The 12,265-nt window shown below is 36.3% G+C and overlaps 2 protein-coding genes across 9 annotated transcripts in view; one reads left to right on the forward strand and one right to left on the reverse strand.

Annotated features, from left to right (window-relative positions):
- Window positions 1–10,920, forward strand: part of LOC121199420 (trans-L-3-hydroxyproline dehydratase) — a 48,105-nt gene extending 37,185 nt beyond the window's left edge. Inside the window, exons 4-7 of one of the 4 annotated variants that reach the window (XM_041064076.1) lie at window positions 5,450–5,572; window positions 5,758–5,895; window positions 6,161–6,299; window positions 10,787–10,920. In XM_041064076.1, the coding sequence (XP_040920010.1) occupies window positions 5,450–5,572; window positions 5,758–5,895; window positions 6,161–6,286 (387 nt within the window). In that variant the 3' untranslated portion in view covers window positions 6,287–6,299; window positions 10,787–10,920. Of the gene's footprint in view, window positions 1–5,449; window positions 5,573–5,757; window positions 5,896–6,160; window positions 6,300–9,611; window positions 9,664–10,786 lie in introns of those variants that run through there. The other 3 variants (XM_041064078.1, XM_041064075.1, XM_041064077.1) reach the window with 3 other exon arrangements.
- The window catches only part of LOC121199419 (disheveled-associated activator of morphogenesis 1-like), a 45,926-nt gene continuing 40,745 nt past the window's right edge, over window positions 7,085–12,265 (reverse strand). For all 5 annotated transcript variants that reach the window (XM_041064070.1, XM_041064071.1, XM_041064072.1 and 2 more), the window contains 7 exons: window positions 12,099–12,187; window positions 11,758–11,926; window positions 11,435–11,542; window positions 11,062–11,122; window positions 10,805–10,936; window positions 9,168–9,338; window positions 7,085–8,609 (listed from right to left, as the gene is read on the reverse strand). In XM_041064070.1, coding sequence (XP_040920004.1) covers window positions 8,397–8,609; window positions 9,168–9,338; window positions 10,805–10,936; window positions 11,062–11,122; window positions 11,435–11,542; window positions 11,758–11,926; window positions 12,099–12,187 — 943 coding nt within the window. In that variant the 3' untranslated portion in view covers window positions 7,085–8,396. The remainder of the gene's footprint in view (window positions 8,610–9,167; window positions 9,339–10,804; window positions 10,937–11,061; window positions 11,123–11,434; window positions 11,543–11,757; window positions 11,927–12,098; window positions 12,188–12,265) is intronic.

A 12,265-nucleotide genomic window follows, 5' to 3' on the forward strand; every position in this document is an offset into this window, starting at 1 on the left:
TTTTTTTCGACCTCAAAACGTCACAAAAAACGTCATAGTATAGTAAGGCGTTTTTTCCGGCCAAAAAAAGTCAAATTTTTTTTCGACCTCAAAATGTCATAAAAAACGTCATAGTATAGTATGCCGTTTTTTCCGGCCAAAAAAAGTCAATTTTTTTTTCGACCTCAAAATGTCATAAAAAACGTCATAGTATAGTAAGGCGTTTTTTCCGGCCAAAAAAAGTCACATTTTTTTTCGACCTCAAAATGTCATAAAAAACGTCATAGTATAGCAAGGCGTCAAAATCGGCCAAAAAAAGTCAACATTTTTTTCGGCCTAAAAAAGTCAAAAATTTTTTCGACTTAAAAATGTCATAAAAAACATCATAGTATAGTAAGGCGTTTTTTTCGACCAATAAGAGTCAAATTTTTTTTCGACCTCAAAATGTCATAAAAAACGTCATAGTATAGTAAGGCGTTTTTTTCGGCCAAAAAAAGTCAATTTTTTTTTCGACCTCAAAATGTCATAAAAAACGTCATAGTATAGTAAGGCGTTTTTTCCGGCCAAAAAAAGTCAAAATTTTTTTCGACCTCAAAATGTCATAAAAAACATCATAGTATAGTAAGGCGTTTTTTTCGACCAAAAAAAGTCAAATTTTTTTTCGACCTCAAAATGTCATAAAAAACGTCATAGTATAGTATGCCGTTTTTTTCGGCCAAAAAAAGTCACAATTTTTTTCGACCTCAAAACGTCACAAAAAACGTCATAGTATAGTAAGGCGTTTTTTCCGGCCAAAAAAAGTCAAATTTTTTTTCGACCTCAAAATGTCATAAAAAACGTCATAGTATAGTATGCCGTTTTTTTCGGCCAAAAAAAGTCAATTTTTTTTTCGACCTCAAAACGTCACAAAAAACATCATAGTATAGTAAGGCGTTTTTTCCGGCCAAAAAAAGTCAAAAATTTTTTCGACCTCAAAATGTCATAAAAAACGTCATAGTATAGTAAGGCGTTTTTTTCGGCCAAAAAAAGTCACATTTTTTTTCGACCTCAAAATGTCATAAAAAACGTCATAGTATAGTATGCCGTTTTTTTCGGCCAAAAAAAGTCAAAATTTTTTTCGACCTCAAAACGTCATAAAAAACGTCATAGTATAGTATGCCGTTTTTTTCGGCCAAAAAAAGTCACAATTTTTTTCGACCTCAAAACGTCACAAAAAACGTCATAGTATAGTAAGGCGTTTTTTCCGGCCAAAAAAAGTCACATTTTTTTTCGACCTCAAAATGTCATAAAAAACGTCATAGTATAGTAAGGCGTTTTTTTCGGCCAAAAAAAGTCACATTTTTTTTCGACCTCAAAATGTCATAAAAAACGTCATAGTATAGTAAGGCGTTTTTTTCGGCCAAAAAAAGTCAATTTTTTTTTCGACCTCAAAATGTCATAAAAAACGTCATAGTATAGCAAGGCGTCAAAATCGGCCAAAAAAAGTCAACATTTTTTTCGACCTCAAAATGTCATAAAAAACCGTCATAGTATAGTATGCCGTTTTTTTCGACCAAAAAAAGTCAAATTTTTTTTCGACCTCAAAATGTCATAAAAAACGTCATAGTATAGTATGCCGTTTTTTTCGGCCAAAAAAAGTCACATTTTTTTTCTACCTCAAAATGTCATAAAAAACGTCATAGTATAGTATGCCGTTTTTTTCGGCCTAAAAAAGTTAAAAAACTTTTCGACCTCAAAATGTCATAAAAAACGTCATAGTATAGTAAGGCGTTTTTTTCGGCCAAAAAAAGTCAACATTTTTTTCGACCTCAAAATGTCATAAAAAACGTCATAGTACAGTATGCCGTTTTTTTCGGCCTAAAAAAGTCAAAAATTTTTTCGACTTAAAAATGTCATAAAAAACATCATAGTATAGTAAGGCGTTTTTTTCGACCAAAAAAAGTCAAATTTTTTTTCGACCTCAAAATGTCATAAAAAACGTCATAGTATAGTATGCCGTTTTTTTCGACAAAAAAAGTCACATTTTTTTTCGACCTCAAAATGTCATAAAAAACGTCATAGTATAGTATGCCGTTTTTTTCGACCAAAAAAAGTCAAATTGTTTTTCGACCTCAAAATGTCATAAAAAACGTCATAGTATAGTATGCCGTTTTTTTCGGCCAAAAAAAGTCACAATTTTTTTCGACCTCAAAACGTCACAAAAAACGTCATAGTATAGTAAGGCGTTTTTTCCGGCCAAAAAAAGTCAAAATTTTTTTCGACCTCAAAATGTCATAAAAAACGTCATAGTATAGTAAGGCGTTTTTTTCGGCCAAAAAAAGTCACATTTTTTTCGACCTCAAAATGTCATAAAAAACGTCATAGTATAGTATGCCGTTTTTTTCGGCCTAAAAAAGTCAAAAATTTTTTCGACTTAAAAATGTCATAAAAAACATCATAGTATAGTAAGGCGTTTTTTTCGACCAAAAAAAGTCAATTTTTTTTTCGACCTCAAAATGTCATAAAAAACGTCATAGTATAGTATGCCGTTTTTTTCGGCCAAAAAAAGTCACATTTTTTTTCGACCTCAAAATGTCATAAAAAACGTCATAGTATAGCAAGGCGTCAAAATCGGCCTAAAAAAGTTAAAAAATTTTTCGACCTCAAAATGTCATAAAAAACGTCATAGTATAGTAAGGCGTTTTTTTCGGCCTAAAAAAGTCAAAATTTTTTTCGACTTAAAAATGTCATAAAAAACATCATAGTATAGTAAGGCGTTTTTTTCGACCAAAAAAAGTCAAATTTTTTTTCGACCTCAAAATGTCATAAAAAACGTCATAGTATAGTAAGGCGTTTTTTTCGGCCAAAAAAAGTCAATTTTTTTTTCGACCTCAAAATGTCATAAAAAACGTCATAGTATAGTATGCCGTTTTTTTCGGCCAAAAAAAGTCAATTTTTTTTTCGACCTCAAAATGTCATAAAAAACGTCATAGTATAGTAAGGCGTTTTTTTCGGCCTAAAAAAGTCAAAATTTTTTTCGACTTAAAAATGTCATTAAAAACATCATAGTATAGTAAGGCGTTTTTTCCGACCAAAAAAAGTCAAAATTTTTTTCGACCTCAAAATGTCATAAAAAACGTCATAGTATAGTAAGGCGTCAAAACTGGCCAAAAAAAGACAATTTTTTTTGGCCTCAAAATGTCATAAAAAACGTCATACGGCGTCACATGGCACATGGCGTCACAATCGGCCAAAAAAAGTCCAAATTTTTTCGACCTCAAAATGTCATAAAAAACGTCATAGTATAGTAAGGCGTTTTTTTCGGCCAAAAAAAGTCAACATTTTTTTCGACCTCAAAATGTCATAAAAAACGTCATAGTATAGTATGCCATTTTTTTCGGCCTAAAAAAGTCAAAAATTTTTTCGACCTCAAAATGTCATAAAAAACGTCATAGTATAGTAAGGCGTCAAAATCGGCCAAAAAAAGTCAAAATTTTTTTCGACCTCAAAATGTCATAAAAAACGTCATAGTATAGTAAGGCGTTTTTTTCGGCCAAAAAAAGTCACATTTTTTTTCGACCTCAAAATGTCATAAAAAACGTCATAGTATAGTAAGGCGTTTTTTCCGGCCAAAAAAAGTCAAAATTTTTTTCGACCTCAAAATGTCATAAAAAACGTCACAGTATAGTATGCCGTTTTTTCCGGCCAAAAAAAGTCAAAATTTTTTTCGACCTCAAAACGTCATAAAAAACGTCATAGTATAGTAAGGCGTTTTTTTCGGCCAAAAAAAGTCACATTTTTTTTCGACCTCAAAATGTCATAAAAAACGTCATAGTATAGTATGCCGTTTTTTTCGGCCTAAAAAAGTTAAAAAACTTTTCGACCTCAAAATGTCATAAAAAACGTCATAGTATAGTAAGGCGTTTTTTTCGGCCAAAAAAAGTCAACATTTTTTTCGACCTCAAAATGTCATAAAAAACGTCATAGTATAGTAAGGCGTTTTTTCCGGCCAAAAAAAGTCAAAAATTTTTTCGACCTCAAAATGTCATAAAAAACGTCATAGTATAGTAAGGCGTTTTTTTCGGCCAAAAAAAGTCAATTTTTTTTTCGACCTCAAAATGTCATAAAAAACGTCATAGTATAGTAAGGCGTTTTTTTCGGCCAAAAAAAGTCAAAAAATTTTTCGACTTAAAAATGTCATAAAAAACATCATAGTATAGTAAGGCGTTTTTTTCGACCAAAAAAAGTCAAATTTTTTTTCGACCTCAAAATGTCATAAAAAACGTCATAGTATAGTAAGGCGTTTTTTTCGGCCAAAAAAAGTCAATTTTTTTTTCGACCTCAAAATGTCATAAAAAACGTCATAGTATAGTAAGGCGTTTTTTTCGGCCAAAAAAAGTCACATTTTTTTTCGACCTCAAAATGTCATAAAAAACGTCATAGTATAGTATGCCGTTTTTTTCGGCCAAAAAAAGTCACAATTTTTTTCGACCTCAAAACGTCACAAAAAACGTCATAGTATAGTAAGGCGTTTTTTCCGGCCAAAAAAAGTCAAAATTTTTTTCGACCTCAAAATGTCATAAAAAACGTCATAGTATAGTAAGGCGTTTTTTTCGGCCAAAAAAAGTCACATTTTTTTTCGACCTCAAAATGTCATAAAAAACGTCACAGTATAGTAAGGCGTTTTTTCCGGCCAAAAAAAGTCAAAATTTTTTTCGACCTCAAAATGTCATAAAAAACGTCACAGTATAGTATGCCGTTTTTTCCGGCCAAAAAAAGTCAAAATTTTTTTCGACCTCAAAACGTCATAAAAAACGTCATAGTATAGTAAGGCGTTTTTTTCGGCCAAAAAAAGTCACATTTTTTTTCGACCTCAAAATGTCATAAAAAAACGTCATAGTATAGTATGCCGTTTTTTTCGGCCAAAAAAAGTCACAATTTTTTTCGACCTCAAAATGTCATAAAAAACGTCATAGTATAGTAAGGCGTCAAAACTGTCCAAAAAAAGTCAAAATTTTTTTCGACCTCAAAATGTCATAAAAAACGTCATAGTATAGTAAGGCGTCAAAACTGGCCAAAAAAAGTCAAAATTTTTTTTGGCCTCAAAATGTCATAAAAAACGTCATACAGCGTCACATGGATTCACAATCGGCCAAAAAAAGTCACAATTTTTTTTTTGCCTCACACACAAACAAAAAAAATGTCATATGACATTTTTTTTGAGGCCTTACTAAAGTATGACTTTTTTCGGCATATTTTGAAGCCTGACTACACTATGATATTTTTTAGTATTACTACAGTATGAATTTTTTAAGTCATATTTTTATTTTATTTTATTTTATTTTCAGGCCCTACTATACTATAGCACCAAATATGGGAGACCATCTAAAATATTGTCTGAGGTCAAACATGAAAGACACCCTCAGATAATAAGTATCAGCAACACAATGCATTTGTTGATTTCACTATTTTTTATTTTATTCACTCCCAGGTGAAGTTGCACCACCCAACCAGTGATGATCTGGCTTTTCTCTACGGCACCATCCTCACAGATGGAAAAGATGATTATTCCTCTTATCCCACCGCTAACATCTGTGTGTTCGCAGAAGCTCAGGTATTTTTCTGACACTGGTCCTGAGAAAATACCAACTTCTCGTTTGACATGTTAAGGAGAGCTGTTACATGAATCACTGAAATGTCATGTGTTGGAAACACACTAAAGAAAAGTAGACACCACATGCTGTCTGATTTATTAGTTTTATGTTAACCTGGCTTTATCTGGTGTAAACATGTTCTCAGGTGGACCGAAGCCCCACTGGTTCTGGCGTTACAGCTCGAGTGGCTCTTCAGTATCACAAAGGTCTCATCCAGCTCAACCAGACAAGGACATTTCAGAGCGGAGCCACTGGATCCCAGTTCACAGGAAAAGCTGTGGAGGTACCTGAGTTTTCTTCCTTATTGTTGTCAAGGATCCGTCCTCTGGCTGGATCTTTACAGGTCCACAGTTGGATGTGACTGCAGGGCCACGCTTAGAAACTTTCAAATGAGGGGGGCCAAGACTAAGGGACAGATTCAAAGGGAGGAAGCACAATTGTAAAATGAGAAATTTATATCTTCAGTAATGCCATAAACCTTCTGTTCATTTAAAAAACAAAACAGGCAGTTCACAAATATTTGTTCTCTCACCTGTGTTTCTGGTCAGGAGACCAAGTGTGGAGACTTCAAGGCTGTAGTGGTGGAAGTCGCTGGCAGAGCTTTCTACACCGGAGTTTCACGATTTGTTCAGGAGCCAGATGACAAGCTGACCCATGGGTTTCTGCTGAAGTGAGCCTTGATGACAGGTTTTTCCTTTAAACTTTATTAATTAAAAAAAAAAGTGACTTAAACATTAGAGCTACAAAATCCTTAAAAATTCATGATTTGTACCAAAAGAAAATCTCTGAAATCTTCAAAAATAGAATTGGATTTCTTATAAATCAAATAAAAAATAATAAAATAAAAAAGGGATTGGATTAAAATTTTTGGGAAGTTTTCTGTATTTCACTCAAGAAGTAAATTAAGAAATGTTTTAATTTCACTACAATACTGGACATTAGTAAAGTCAATAGTAAAAGTAAATGACTTACATAAAAATGATCTACAACTGTTATCCTAGAAACATATTTCCCAAAAAACTACTGCAGGCATAAATTTAAAAAATTTGACTTAAAATAATCAATGAATAATAACAGTAACTGAGATATGTGCTAGAGTGTATGAATGTCTTAATTTAAAGAACTTGTTTAATTTTGTTTTAAGAATTTAAAGAGCAATTTAGAATAGATTTGCAAACAACCACATTTGAGGATCAGCCGTAGTGTGAACATTTGCTGGCTGTAACATCAGAAGTAGATTTGTATTAAATTAAATGTGAGACTACACAGGATGTTAAGGAGCCCTATTGAGTAGCAGATCCTGACCATTAGATGTCACTATGAGCCTGGTTTCTATCAGGGTCTTTGAAATGAAATACTTAAAAATGTTCTGTTTTTGCCAACTTACTATAATAACTTTTTAAGCCAAAATTAATTGCTGCATGAAAATTCAGACAATTGTGCTTGTTAACTAAATACAAAAAACTCAAAACTGTTTTCTCCCATTTATTTTCCTCAGGTCATTGTACAATGGAAGGCAATATTTAAATTATAAAAGTTCAGTGGAGGTGTCTGACACTGGATGGATTCGCACAGCTGCTGAGGGGACAAATTAAAATCAGAATTTACATGTCCTTTTAAATTCTTTGATCCACATGTGATGATTTCTACGAGAACAAAAACCTCACATGTGGATCACAGAATTTAACATCAGGATATCGTTTTTTTCCTATTCTTTTTTGAAATGCAGTGTAAATCCAGCCAGTGTGCAGAAAACATCTTTAATCTATTCAAATAAAAACATTAAAGGAGGACACTCCCTTCAGAGGGGAAAAAACAAGTGTATTGCATCGATTGGGTATGGTTTTAATGGCATTTAGCATAATAATTATGAATTTATATGTGCATGTGTAACAAGCACGCAAACTTATATAAAGATATATGTAATCTATGACGAGTGTCCACACTTGTTGAGAAATTGCAGATTAGGCCCAGGCCTTTGAGAGTACCCACTCAACAATTAAAATCAACAGAGTTAAGGCCAGCTCTTAACAGGAAATAAGTCCAAATAAAACATACAGTGATCATATATATATAAATGCTGCATGTCAATAGTGATGAAATAGAAAAAAAAACAACTCTGCTTCTCAACTACGTCCCTTGCCGTTAAAACCATGTCTCAGTCCTTTTAATGGTTTTGACTGCAAGAGAGCGGTAGCGTCAGGAGGAAGTTCAGATTCAGTCTTTCTCCAAAAATTATCACTAGGACAATTCAGGGGTGTGAAAGCAGCCCCTCTCAACCTATGAAATCAGTCTGTACAAAAATGGCCCCTTGTGTCTTTAACGGAATCATCTTCCTGTTTGGATCGAGCATCAAGCTCTGAAGGAGCTGCACATTTCCCTCTGTGCACAGATTCTGATGTACAAAAACAGCACAGAACGCATCCTATCAAACAACCGTGACCTTCTCTTACATCTGGAACGAGACAAATTGTCCTGATCCTGCATGAGAAAAAACGTTTCATTTGACCAAACTGATCGTCCTGCAGGAATCATTGGATTTGGCCATTAATAATAACAGTTTGTGGCTTCTGCTCTGTTTAACATCAAAATCTGAGAGAATGGAAGGTCTAAACATGTGCTGTGTGTGTGGCTCTGCTGCAATGGTTCATTCAGGCAGAGCTGGGTGGGAGCAGAGGAGGGTTCTGAGGAATGTGAATGTCAGTTTGACCCAGAGGGAAAGTAAAGATGAGCAGGGTGGGGAGCCCGGTGGGCAAGCGAAACGAGGATGATCTCAATCTCTGCTTAGAAGTTGAGCTTTGTGACCGGTCGCTCTCTGCTCGAGTCCGTGGTCTGGCTGTTGATGCGTTTGCGGTTGCGCTTCATTTTGGACAAGTCCTTGTCAAAGACTTCGCCCGAACGTAGCGCTGACACCAGGTCGTCAAACTCACCGCCGTCGTCCTCCCCGTTCGCCTTTGCTTTCCGGGCCTTTCGCTCCTTCTCCCTCTGTTCTTTCAGCTGGTGACACAGAAATAAAAGTAATCATTTTAACCAAAAAAAAAAGGTCCCTCTGAACGTATTAACCTTTTTCCTCAAAGGAAAAGTTTTTGGGAAATGCGCTTATTTGCTGTCTTGTCAAGAGTTAGATGAGAAGATTGATAGCGCTCTCTTGTCAATACAGTTAATATGAAGGTCAAATCACCAGCCAGTTAGCTTGGCTTAGCATAAAGGCTGAAAGCAGAGGGAAACAGCTAGCCTGGCTCCATCCAGCGGGGACAAAATCCACCTATGAGCACCTTTCAAGCGATTTCTTGGCTAGGTGCAGTGTCTGCTGGCTATAGCTTCATATTTTTTGTTCAGTCATGAGAGTGGTTTAAATCTTCTCATCTAAGTTGAAGAAAGAAAGTAAATAAACGTTTTGCACAAAGTATAAAACAATTCATCTCACTCCATCTGGTTTAAGAAAGTTGGGATCTGTTGTGACACCTTCTGTTTTGAGAAGCAGAATAAAGTGTTTTACAACGGCTGTGGTTCTTTGTGTCAAGAATCATGCGGAAACAGCAAATGATTACAAACCTGAGCTTCCATCTTAGCCCTGCGCTCCTCCTCTTCTTTGCGTTTTCGAATGTTCTCGTTCTCCTGCTGAGCCTCGGCGAACGACTGCAGGAACTGGTCAAAGATGCCGAAGAACTCATCTGGCTGCATCTTACTGGCATCTTCACCGAAGTGCTTTACTGCCCTCAGGAACTGTGGGGACCAAAGAGAAGGGGGCACACAGGGAGGAGCACATTGGATTAGATTTACAGCAGGACACAGCAGAACCATGTTTTACTCCGTCTTTGACTGTTTTACAGGAGACGCATTAGGTCTTCAGCTCTTTGAAATCAGAGCAGGGTACCAATAGTCAGGCTTTGAAGCCCATGTTAACCCAGATTTGACCAGCTACTGATTACAGTTGAGGCTGGAGACTGGAGCCAGAGCCCAAATTAAGGCAACGTGTTTGTTGGGTATTTTTCACAGTAAGTTAAGAAGGAGAACAGATGTGGGATCATGCTGAGAACATATATATCTTCAAAGATCTGCCCATGACACATCAACTCTATCAGGTGGAACAAAGATGCAGGTAAGTTATTTGTCATAAATTAGATTAATAGTTCATTATGTTTTTTTCTGAATGAACTGTTCAGTCACATGAGATAACAGGCTTTTTACTTTACTCCACATCAGGAAACAGTGGTTTCTGTGAAGCGTGAAAGAAACTAAAATGTCACTTTTTTCTATATAGCTTGATTTTATTACATCCACTCACACTCACACACACTCACACTCACACACACACACACACAAAATGAAAGAAGGTGTTAAGAGGGTCAGCAGGACCTCTCTGGTTCCCAATCATGAGTACAGAGGACCACTGTAAACACTCAAATATTTGACCGTGGGACACTGTAAATGATTCACAGAGGCTAATGGTTGCCATGTGACAAACGGTGCACTTGAGTGAATGTAGCACACAAACACACACACACACACACACACACACACACACACACACACACACACAATGGGGCAAAAAAGCATGCTGGGGATAAAAACTATTCCTGGCTTGCACCAATAAATGTGGACAGACACATAAATATAACTTCAGGGTGTCAAGCTCTCCATGAAAATGTGAATATACTCAGATTTCTGCTAGTAAAAAAGCCCATTTCCCTTAAAATTTCCATCTGCAAAATTGAGGTTTGTTTCTTCTTTTGCTTTAGTGCTTTGATTGATTTGGAATACACATTAACTGTGAAGAAAAATGCTTGTTCTGTAAGAACACCTTTAACCGCTGATTTACACATTAAAGCCGTTAGCAAGTGTGAGACACACAATATCCCTATAATGCAGAACACAGTCGTTTAAAACAATATCTAACCCTCTGCCTCTGTTCCTGGTTTCACACTTGACCTGCACATAAGCCAACGAGCAGGCCGACCAATAAAGTGCCAGTGGTGCTGCAGCAGGAAGCTGAAACACTTCACTCCTGCTGTTAGCTTTCCTAGAAAAGTGACTGATGAGGTCAATAAGGCGTGTAGTAACAGCTGCGTGGAGAGGAAATGGGATGCGAGCTTTCAGCGTCTGTGTCTACAAGTGACAGTAGTGCTGTCCCGTCTGCTCAAACACACACTTTTTTTTTTCTTTTTTTAAAGGTAGATATGACAACTTACCAGTTCTTTGGCCTCAGTGAGAGAGTCCTCCACATCGGAGAAGCTGAAGCTGGCCACAGTGACGAACTGACTCACCACAGACACAAACTTGTCGCCCAGCTCCTGCGGTCTCTTCTTCTGGTATTCCAGCTCCTGGGAGTGAAAATCCAAGAGAAGAAAATGAAGGAGAGCAGCTCTGGAGAAGCACTAAACACTGTACAACTGCGTGACCAATGAAAAACATGTACTGTCTTATCTAATAAATCTTTGGGACTCACACTCTCAACGCTTTTCAAGCCGCTGCGCAGGTTGCAGATATCTTTTTCCAGCTCTGTCATACTGCAAACAAAGATAGATAGGGGTGGTCATTGAGCAAAGAATGGAAGGAGACGAAGCAGGTGAAAGCTGTGCAGCAGGTTCTCCAAGTCAGTGGTTTCCAAACATCTTGGCTTACGACTCTTTAAAACAAAGCCTTGTCTAGTTGTGACACTTTGGCCTTGTCACAGGTTGCATATGTCTTTTCTTGTTAGAAGTTCAATCACATGATTTAATGTGAATAGTGATTTAATTAGTGTTTTAGTGTTTTAATCATCTTAGAACCCCTAAATTTTAGCCCCAGATTGGGAACCACTACTCAAAGGCTTCACCTACTTGACTTTGGCTGCCTCTGCAATACTCTGCAGGTCCTCCTGGAACATTAGGACTTTGGGGTATTTCTTCTCCAGAATGGTGATCAGGTAGTGCAGGAGAGTGATGTTTCTACAAAAACACACAGACGTACAGTCGTGCTGAGCTGGAGCGAACGTGTCAAATGTGCAATATATTGCTTTTATTATCCAGGTTCAGATATGAATGACCATATGGAGTTTCATAAATATCACATTCCCAGTTCCAGATGTGACTTTTATATTCCATGCATTCTTTCTCTTACTGCCTGCAAAGTTTTAATGTTATGACTGAGGAAGTGTTCTTACTTGTCGATACTGGATTTGGTATCAGCAATCTTGTTGAGTGAAGACACCTTGAAGCCGTAAGCGTTTCCTCTCTGACCCTTGTTCATGTAGTTTCCAAAGGCCAGCACCACCTCCAGCAGCTGCTTCAGGTTTCTACTGTGTAAAATCTCCTTAGACGCCTTGGTCAGAGCTGAAACATAAAGAAAATTAATGTCTCTGGTGGATTCAAATATTTGGACTTGCTTGCTTGTTAATGCCTTGGCAAATATCAAAAGGTAAAATAAGAATTTTAGAAGCTTTAGAAAACAATACTTTCCTTACTTAAAAAAAATCATGTTTATGGTGTAGAAGACTTTCCCCACCTTCAACTTTGGGTTTGATCTCAGCTATCCTCTCTGCAAACTTCTTTTTGAAGTACAAAGACTGCAGCCTCTGCTGGTAGTGGTTTATTCTGGACAGGAGATGGAAAATGCGTGTCAGGAGAACAAAAATAGACAAAAATCATAAATTATAAACTGGGAAATCCACA

The sequence above is a fragment of the Toxotes jaculatrix genome, chromosome 19 (assembly GCF_017976425.1).
Source record: "Toxotes jaculatrix isolate fToxJac2 chromosome 19, fToxJac2.pri, whole genome shotgun sequence".
Lineage (NCBI taxonomy): Eukaryota > Metazoa > Chordata > Actinopteri > Toxotidae > Toxotes > Toxotes jaculatrix.